This window comes from Nilaparvata lugens, unplaced genomic scaffold, assembly GCF_014356525.2.
Source record: "Nilaparvata lugens isolate BPH unplaced genomic scaffold, ASM1435652v1 scaffold8051, whole genome shotgun sequence".
Classification (NCBI taxonomy): Eukaryota; Metazoa; Arthropoda; class Insecta; order Hemiptera; family Delphacidae; genus Nilaparvata; species Nilaparvata lugens.
In genome coordinates this window covers 1-11,077 of record NW_024093800.1, presented here as the reverse complement: position 1 = coordinate 11,077, position 11,077 = coordinate 1, and the positions used below count along the sequence as shown (strand labels likewise).

Here is an 11,077-nt window from a genome sequence, read left to right as displayed (position 1 = left end):
GTAATTATCATATGAATGAAAAATACTAAGAAATTGTCAAAATTGTGGTTTTGACAATTTCTTAGTTTTTTCATTCAAGATATTTCTAATTTTATAGAGCTCACAATGTTTCTAATGTGAATAATTATTATTCAACTAAAATCCTAATTAAATGCTGTGAATCACCCCGAAGACTTCTACTACTGCAAATATTGACAACAGGGTAAACAGCTAGATGGAAATTCGATGAGCGATACCTTAGCCACCTCTAATACAAGGCCCCGGCCTACGATATTGCAACGTCGCAGCTTAGGCCTACAATCTAATACATGATTGGTGAAAAAGATCAGCTGGTATTTTGAAAAATCTTTTTCACCAATCATGTATTAGATTCTAGGCCTACATTGCGACGTTGCAATATCGTAGGCCGGGCCTTGTATTAGAGGTGGCTATGGCGATACTATCCAAAAATTATTTGCCAGCTCGGGAATCAAACCAGGTACCTCCTAATTGCTAGTCAGGAATGCTTACCCTTACACCAAACTGACAATCTCTGGATAGCAGCGCTCATTGACATTCTATACGAAGCCATAGCGGCCAGAAAGTCTACAGAATATTAATCTAATCTATATTTTAAAATTAAGTTATTTAATTTGCTTTCTCATTAATTTCCATCTGTAGACCTGCTGGCTGCTATGGCTTTGTATAAAGTGAGTGTTGCTGTCCAGAAATTGTCAGTTTGGTGTAAAGGTAAGATGCTTACTAGCAATTAGGAGATACCGGGTTCGATTCCCGGGCTGACAAATAATTTTTGAATAGTAGCGCTCATCAATTTCTATCTAGCTGTTTACCCTGTTGTCAATATTTGCAGTAGCAGAAGTCTTCGGGGTGATTTACAGCATTTAATTAGGATTTTCGTTTAATAATAATTATTCATTAATTAGCATTTGAACAAATGCAATTTCTGATTTATTTCCATCCTATTGCGACTGTATGTTTCTATTTTTTTAATTGAATTCCATAATTTCGTTCCAGGTACCCTTCGAAAAGGGTACTTCTTATTATGAATCAAACTAACTATTGTAGCTATAAAATAGATAAGATTTATATCACTCTTTGTTATCAAAAAGAACTAGCTGTCAAATTTATTCAGAGTGTATTCAGATACTGTGACAAGACGAGATCTTTTGGCAGGTCCTTCATCTTCCTGGTTGTTAGATATTTCTAATTTTATAGAGCTTATTATGTTTCTATTGTGTTTCATGTTCCTATTTTGGAATTAAATTTTATAATTTCGTTTCAGGTACCCTATAACTCAAAAAAATCCAACTGGGATAATCAAACTGTAGCAGGAAATAAACCTCAAACAAAACCTATCAGGAATACACGTGCAGAGAGAGATATTCTACACGATAAAGGATGGAAAGATTGTTGAACTGAAAGGGAAACCAAAGAAGGAAGAAGTGAAAGTAGAAGGAGAGGGAAAGAGAGTGGTGATAGGTGGTGAACCGTTTGTGGTTCCTTATCGCGAGAAAGGTGGTGAGAAGAAGACAGAAGGAGAGGGGAAAGAAGAATTTGAAAGAATGTCTGTAGAAGATATTAGGAATATTCCCAGGTTCAAGGATTATGAACGGGGGCAGCCTTCCAAGGTATGTTTTCATGGAGTTTTTAGTTTTGTTTGTAGAAATTATTTTATACTAGTAGGTAACCCATGCTCCGCAAGGGACTAATTAATAAATTTACAATCTGAAAACTTGACGTAATGGAATCTTGAAGAATGGAAAATAGGCCTATAACCATCCTCGGTGAATTAAGAATCTATATGCAAAATTTCAAGTTAATCAGTTTAGTAGTTGAGACGTGATGATGCGTCATTCTTGAATTTCCTATCCCAAACGTGTATAAGTCAATTCTTTTCTTTATTATACTATAGATATATTCTGAAAATCAATTTTTCAAAATAAGATGTTCCTGTAATTTTAATACTTCGCACTACGGTAGAACACGATAGCTTTAGTAAAAAACGACATAGTTCATTCTTTGGAAAGGCAGTAAAAATTCACACCTCCATCGTTTATTTAACACACACAAAACAGTTGTAGTCATTGCCAACATAGGAAAAACAATGTATTTAAATTTGAACGTATAATATAAAATAAGAGTTCAATAATATTAACTCATTATTATTTTCTAACAGTTCCTTGATATTCAAATAATTTGTTTTAACTTCTATTTTTTCTTCTAGATCTATTTTCAGGACTGATACACGAATTTAGCAAGAATATTAGTAATTCAGGTAGAAAAAAAAGTTTTAAATTATACTTTCTTTCTTTCCAATAGGCCTATTGTAATGTGTTTGATCGGATAAATATGAATATTAAACCTGTTCAATTACTGTTGCAATGACGCCTTATTATTCTTGATCCGTATTTTGTTTCATTTGTTTTGTTCGTTTCAGGTGCTGTACTTGAAAAATCTCTCGCGTACCATTGATGAACAAGATTTGGTAAAGTTGTTCTCGAAATATCAGAACGACAAAGAAGCTCACATTGTTTACCGATTGATGACTGGAAGAATGAGTGGACAAGCGTTTGTGACTTTTTCAAGTAAGTTACTGAATATTAACTTCGACTTAAATTATAGCATAGATATAAAAGATTATAAGATAACCCATTGTATAGTATCACCATAGAGAAACAATAGCGTAAGTAGATATCCCATGGTATAGGGAGTTTATGTCGTAACTTTTATCTCAAGCCGATTACTGTCGATTATTGTCGATTTTTACTGTTTTGGCCGGGTGAGAGTGTATGAACGGCACAATATGAGAGACTACCAGTGTCACACAGCTTCAAGGGAAAGAACTATGTGGACTATCGGCTTGAGATAACAGTAAAAGTTGCGACATAAACGCCCTATACCATGGGATATCTACTCACGCTATTGTTTCTCTATGGTATGACCTAGTGGATATAATATGGACCTAGTGTATTTGTCCGGCGGCAGCTTGCTAGGCTGAATGATAAAAAACTACTGTTAACTGCTTACCGTGGACTTATACTATCTCATATTAGGTATGCTATTTTAGTATGGGGTAATTCATCTCAAAACAAATAGGACAGAGTGTTTAAGATTCAAAAGAAGGCACTCAGATGTATAGAGAAAGTGAATAGGTTAGACTCTTGTAGGCTTTATTTAAAAAGCTTGGTCTATTAACTGTCACTTGTATGTAGTATATGAAGTTGTAATGCATGTGAAAACGAGTGGTGTGATCCAGAATTCAGATGTTCATGAGTATAATACGCGAAACAGAGCAGATTATCATATAATGGGTCACAATAGTAGGTTATTTGAACAAAAACCAGATTATATTGGTAGGAAATTTATAACAAGCTACCTCAAATCTTGAAAAGTAATGATGATTTGAAGATTTTCAAAAAAAAATGAAAAAATATTTAGTTGATAGAGCTTTTTATAGTGTACAAGAATTCCTTTCAAACCTAAACTAGGTTGAATACTTAGTGTTAGAATTATTATGTAAAACATGACTTGTCTTATACTCCATGACTGGAGTCTTAGGACGTAATCTAAAAAAAAATAATAATAATGTTAACACGAAATACTTCATATTTTTTCTTCATCATTGTTTTATTAGAATTACTATAGTAGGCTACTTTTTATTTCATTTATCTTGTCTTTTCTTGTTTCAGTACTCTTTTACTTTGTACTGTTCTCTTTACGAACTCACAGCTAGCGCACAAGTCTGACTTTGCTGGCTGTGCCAAAGATTTATTATAATTTACATTTTGTCTTATATGTATCTTGTATTTTGGCGAAATAGGTCGTTTATGTACCGAATTTCAAGCAGAGGTTTTGTTAACTGAAGCTAATTACTGTCGACTAGGCTACTGTCTATTATTACTGTTTTGTTGGGGTGTGCGTGTAGAACGGCACAGTATGAGAGACTACCAGCTTCACGAAAAAAAACTACTAGGACTTACCAACTGAGTTAACAGTGAAATTTAGAACACAAACGCCTTTACCGTGGGATATCTTTTTATGCTATATTTTCTCTATGATTATAGTTTTTGTAATTTCAATATAACGCAAATAATAATGATAATATTCGTATGGCTTTTATTGGTGGGGAGTCCCTGATGAAAATCCCATTTCGCCTGAGTAATCTTTTGGACAACATAAACATTTTATAAAAATTTTTGGAGAGAAATAGTACAGGCTTAGCCTAGTTTTTCCTCCAATGTCATAATTGTATTATGATTATAGTATTTTATACAATAAATAAATAAATAAAATATAACGAACCATCAATGGACCTCACAACTCATATATATCGCCCGGGACCGACAGTTATCATGCCCATCCGATAACACAGGAGTGACCAGGCTTGACTTAACAAAAATCGGCTTCACATTTAGAACATGAACAATTTATATATAATGGGATATCTTCTCATGCTATCTTTTTTCTATGATTCAACGAACCGAACACGGTTATGATAATTTCAGTGTTCGTTTTAGAAAATTTCCTGATGAATCTCTAGATAAGTTATTGAGAACACTAAACCAGCTGATTATGATGATGATATTGAAGTCATGATGAGAGATAAGTGAAACTACAGCTTTAGGTATGTTCCGAACCATCGGAAAGCGATACTAATAAATTATTTTTAGTGGAGTTCTCAACAAATAAAATCCATCGAAGTAAAGTTCTCTTCCATGCATTTTCGTTTAAACGAAAATTAATAAAAAAATTAATTTATTAAAAAATAATTTTAAAAATAATAATTTATTTTTTTAATTATTATCTTAAAATAATACAGTATCAACTGAAGAAAATCTATTATACTAATATACTGATGCAATACATAATAACTTCTCAATTTTTACTTTCCTTGCCCTATTACCATAGGTAGGGAAAAGTATTGCTTTCCGAAAAAAATTAAGGTACCCCAATTTCTGAATTTCTATACGTTTCAAGGTCCCTGAGTCCGAAAAAGTGGTTTTGGGGTATGGGTCTGTATGTGTGTGGGGTGTGTGTGTGTGTGGTGTGTGTGTGTGTGTGTGTGTGTGTATGAGTGTATGTGCGTCTGTGTACACGATATCTCATCTCCCAATTAACGGAATGACTTGAAATTTGGAACGTAAGGTCCTTACACTATAAGGATCCGACACGAACAATAATTTCGATCAAATGCAATCCAAGATGGCGGCTAAAATGGCGAAAATGTTGTCAAAAACAGGTTTTTTTCGCGATTTTCTCGAAAACGGCTCCTACGATTTTGATCAAATTAATACCTAAATTAGTCAAGCTCTATCGACTGCCATAAGTCCCATATATGTAAAAATTTCAGGAGCTCCGCCCCATCTATGCAAAGTTCAATTTTAAATTCCCAATTATCAGGCTTCAGATACAGTTTTAACAAAAAAAATTAAGTGGAAAAGATTGAGCATGAGAATCTCTACAATTAATGTTCAGTAACATGTTCACCTAAAATTGAAATTAAGCTCGAAATTCGAGAAAATATGATTATTTCAATTGAAAACTGTTGATTCTATTAAATCATTCACTATGAAGAGATAGCAGATCTCGTGTGTTTCCAGCGTTATTGTCCTGTCACCAGCTGGCTCAGATCTCTGAATAGTAGGAGACTTGAGATGCGCGGGAACACTAGCGTCAGGTGATCAATTTCCATAACGGCAAGGAAAGTTGTGTGAGTGCGCCACACCAGATTTTTGTTTATTTAATTTAATTATTATTCTTGAATAATTACAGTATCAGAACTGAAGAAAATCTATTATACTGATGCAAATACATAATATCTTCTCTTTTTTTCTTTTTCAGTAATCTTTGCTTATTTTTAAATTGTTTATAGTAAAATTGTTTTTTTTTCAGGTATCAAACAAGCAGCTCTAGCACTAGATGAAGTATTTGGTGTTGTTCTGAAAGGCAAGCCAATCGTCATACAATTTGGACGCAACACCTGATACCTATCCAGTAAAATAATTTTGGATTTAATCAATTATCTTTCCAATGAAGCAATGAATGAGCAGGAGTGATTCCAAGGCCTACCTGTGAAACAATGAATGAACATTGTTTATTTCAAGGCCTATGAAACAATGAATGTACCTATATTGTTTGTCTTAGTCTAAGGCCTATGAAACAAAGAATGAACATTGTCTATTTCAAGGTCCTAGTCCTTGGCCTATGAAACAATGAATTAACATTGTTTCATAGGCTTTGACAATCAATGTCGTCGACAAACATAGCCTATATTTTGCACTATGATGAAAAATGATTGAACAATGTAGGTTGGACTAAAATTGTATATAAATTGTACACGTGAAAGATTTATATTATCTAAAGTGAGGTCCACGTTATAATGGGAGTGGAGAAAGATAGGTGAAAAAAGTTGCCGATCCTCTGTCTTGTCAATTCTTCTATAGACGGTAGCTGATACAGCTTTATCGATGTAATATTAACGGTTCATTCTCGTTTAAAATAATCAATTATATTTTATTAAGCAAGAAATTAAATCTTTCAAGAATTTTATAATGAATTTTCATAACTAAAATGAAATATTTTGTTGATCAATTATTAATTCCACATTGTTGAAAGACGATCTGGCTACATAGCAAAGCGAGAAAGAGATAGCGCTATCCGCCTTGTTTAATGATAGACAAGGATAGCAATACCATTGCCAATCAAACACTGCCATTATAACGTGAACCTCACTATAGGTGGTTGAGTTACTTATTGAAGAAGCGGAAAACCAAATAATTAGTACACATTGTTTTATATTTCATGACCATTGTTTAAAAGTGGTTGATTGAGATCAGAATTGAATGATGTTGATATTAGCTGGGCACTGTTTCATATAACTATTAGTCACGTAATACAGGAGAATCACCATTCCAATTACATGCTCAATATAGCCGATAAAATCAGCTGTTCCTGTTTTACAGGACTTCTAAGTTTTTATGAAACAGGGGCCTGGGCCCTGTAATATCCTGTAATCCTGTAATATCCTGTAAAGTCCTGTAATACAGGAACAGCTGATTTTATCGGCTATATTGAGCATGTAGCCTAATTGGAATGGTGATTCTCCTGTATTAAAGGACTTATAAGTTTTATGAAACAGGGCCCAAGTGTCATGATTATGAAAAGTAGAGATCTATATATGAAATTTTCATTGTTGAAACTTCAAACACACATCTTCTTAATTTCATCATAGGGATGTTACCAATGGGTGATCAGGGACTCTTTTACAATTTTATCAGTAATTACAGTATTAGTAAAGTAATAATAGTTTAAAGTCTTCCTGTTTGTTGCTAAAATTCTTGGTTGTATCAGAGACAAATAAATAGGTACTATCTTTACTCTATGCTTGTATCAACCAAATCAATTCTTCATCAGCCATATGCACAAAAGGAGTACCATAGAGTAAAGATAGCATAAGAAGATATCCCATGGTATAGAGTGTTTATGCTCCAAATTTAAATGTTAACTCAAGCTGATAGTTCACGTAATTGTTTTTGGTGAAGCTATGTGACGCAGGTAGTCTCTCATACTTTGCCGTTCTTACACTCTCAGTAAACAAAACAGTAATTATAGACAGTAGTCGGCTTAAGTTAACAAAAAATCGGCAGGAGATTTGGAACATAAACGACCCATACCATGGGATATCTTCTTCTTCTTTGGCTTTACAACCCAGTGCGGGTCACAGCCTCTCTCAACTTCTGCCTCCAAGCATCCCTGTCCAACGCTGCACTTCTCATCTCCGCACACCTATCTGAGGCGTCATTATTCACCACATCCACATCCATCTAGTTTTTGGACGTCCTCTCTTTCTCGACCGTACAGTCTTCCTTCCATAACCATCTTTGGCAGGTATGCGTCGTCAGCTCTCATCAGGTGCCCTGCCCATCTTAGCCTGCGTACTCGCATCAAGGTTACCACATCTGCGTGCTGGTAAACCTGTACAACTCTTCATTGTGTCGCCGGCGCCAGGCTCCCGATTCCTGTACCCCCCAAAGATCCTCCGGATTTTCCTCTCAAACACGCCAAGCATTTTTTGTCTGCTAGGTGTGGTCGCCCATGTCTCGCTACCGTATAACAGAACAGGCAAAATGATAGTCCGGTAGAGCATCAGCTTGGTCGTTCTACTCAGAGTTTGGCTCTTCAAATATTGGACATGGCATGGGATATCTACTTCAAATCAAATCAAATCAAATCTTTATTTGCCATAATACAATACAATTTTTTCAAAACAAAAACACAATTAAAAACTTAATTTAAACATTAACATGAAATAAATAATAATTCTTCTCAAATTAGCTTATAGGCGTTGCCAGCAAAACCAGAGGTTGTGTGCTGCAACGAGTATCAATCTTAGAAATCTTAACTTACAAAATTAATAAACCATTAATCGATATATCAATATTGAAAAAAAATAAAATGAAAATAAATAATAAACAAAAGGAGTGCTTTATTACAGAGATGGCTATAGGAAAAAAACACCTGATTAAAACTAAAAATCTTTAGGAGGTGACAAAAGATAAGGAGATCAATTATGAAAGAGGTGAGATACATAACAGATCTTATCCATTCAACTATATTTCTTATGGATGACTTAGTTATATGTTTTACTTATAATATCTTTTCTCTATGGCAGTACTATACTTTAGCTACCTGTTGTTAAAATCGTTGTGGGTTGATTTCTAATACTAACTCCGAGTTTTATATATTAATAAGTGATTTATATATTAATTGAAATACAGGCTACAGATGCATATTTCATGATCGTTATACAAGGCGTTCAGCCAACAACGGTCCAACTTTTCTACAGCTGCAAGACTAGTTCTCGATAGTCTAATAATAGAAACGTACTAGCAAGCCTAGCAAAACGTTTTTTTAGTGCAAAAAACTGACTATTGAGTAGTTTTTGGTCAATTGGTCATTATTCTGTCAATAGAAGTGTGTTATTCTATTATATTTTCCATTAAAATTGCTTCAATAAACAAACATTTAATGTCCACATTACTTTGTGCAAATTATTTACCAAATTCTCAAGGTTTTCTATGTGTTACAATCTTGAAAATTAGAGTATTTGGTGAAAAAATAGTTATAAATGTGTTTTATAACTCTTTAACTATTTTAGGTTTTCTATGTGTTACAATCTTGAAAACTCGAGTAGGTATTTGAGAGAAAAATTGTTATAAATTAATATAAATATAAATCATATAAATTTCATATCACTTGAAAATGGCATCAATGTTAAAACATGTTGTGATAAAATAATTCAAAAAAGGGTATTGAGATTTTTATTTCTATTTATATTACAAGTAGCCCTATACAGAAAAGATACAATAAATTAATATGGATGTTTGCCCGAAATATAGTGAATTCTTCACTCTCAAGGAAGAAAGCTGTATACATAACCTATAGTGTTTTTATAGTGTAAACATAACCTATTTTTGTACAATTATTCTATCTAAATTTGGGAAAGAAACAGTTTTCGGCTTCAAGTCTGTTGTTCCTTCCTCAATCATTCATAGTTGAGAATGATATTGTATGTATCAATGTATGAATAAAATAAATATAATTGTATGAAAACGACTCAGTATCGTCAAAACCGTTTGTTGAAATAATTTTATATTCTAGTTTCCGTTGTTACACCATCATCAAGCTCTAGTAAACTGATAGCTTGAACATCGAGTAACAATCACGCTGGAAATCTACTGGACCAAAAACGTTCAAATCTGATAGGTATGTTCACTTTGGCCCTCCACTTTATTATAGATATGCTTACATAAAAACCTCAAGAATCAAACTAAAAACCATCTAAACTTCTCAAGCAAGAAACGAATCTTCTTATACTAAGGCCCATATGCACTATTTATGTTTAACGCTAATAGATTCCATGATGAAATGGTCATATTGATCCCAAGATTGAACAAATTTCTGATTCAACTCAGTTTGAATCCAGATGGTGTACAAGACCCTATGTGATGAAAAACCTCTGCATTCTAGGCTTTATTGATCAGTAATGAATTCATAACAGATTCAAAATTAGAATAAATAGTTCAACATCTGATAACAAACATAAGAAGAAAAACACTAGTCATATGATGATTCAATATCATCACCTTCTTCCCGTCTTTAGGAATTCAATGAATAGTCTTTCAAATAAGAAGGCATTTTTGCGCTCTCTATAAGATCTTCGCAGGGTGCCATCAGGAGGCTCTTCTTCATCACTAAGGGGGAACTATCCTGTATTGTTTCATCTTGATTTTCATGATAATTTTCTTGATTGTTCTCAGGCTCTGCGTGATCACTAAGGCTTGATCCTGCATTTGTATCATCTGATTTTTATCGTTATCTTCTTGAATGCTACCTTCTCCTCGAGGGGCAAGGTTTTTCAATGATACAGTTGTCTCTCTTCCATCACTAAGCCGTACCTTGGCATTGTGGGTTGATTTGAAGAATATCCACCTCCTCGACCAATGGATCGAATTTACTTCTTCGTATAGGTACTTTCATTAGGACTTTGTTTGAAGGGGCAAGCCAGGTTGGAAGTGCTATACCATTAGATGATTGTCTGTAGTGTCGGAACATCCTATCATGTGGCGTCTCATTAGTAGCCGGCACAATAGGGATCGAATAGAATGTAGAGAATCTGGGAGCAAAGATTCCCAATCAGATACATCCAAATTTCTATGCTTCAATGTAAGAGACACTGTGCGCCAAATTGTACCATTTTCTCGTTCGATTTGGCCATTTCCTGGTGCGTTATAAGGTGATGACATGGAAGTGGCTACTCCTCGATTATGAAGAATTCCTGCAGCTCTCTGGATTTGAAAGAGGTTCCTGTCAGTATGTACATAAGAGGTAAACCAAATGTGGTAAACAAGTTCACAAGGCACTGAATTACAGTTGATGATTCATATTCGGACAAGGTATGCAAATGGAAACTAGAGTACTCATCATTATTGTCAACAAATATGTTTTTAGTTTTTGATGGAAGAGGACCCTGAAGTCCATGCTTAATCTTTCAAATGGATGTGTCGCCTTTATGAGA

The 11,077-nt window shown here is 34.1% G+C and overlaps 1 protein-coding gene across 1 annotated transcript; it reads left to right on the top strand.

The window, feature by feature from the left end:
* Positions 1 to 1,331: 1,331 nt before the first annotated feature.
* LOC120349051 (RNA-binding protein 41-like) lies at positions 1,332 to 6,417 on the top strand (the record flags this gene model as incomplete). The annotated part of the gene is made up of 3 exons (XM_039419001.1): positions 1,332 to 1,628; positions 2,438 to 2,585; positions 5,893 to 6,417. Coding segments are annotated over 3 exons (537 nt in total), but the record flags the coding sequence as incomplete, so codon positions are not given.
* Between the last annotated feature and the right edge of the window lie 4,660 nt (positions 6,418 to 11,077).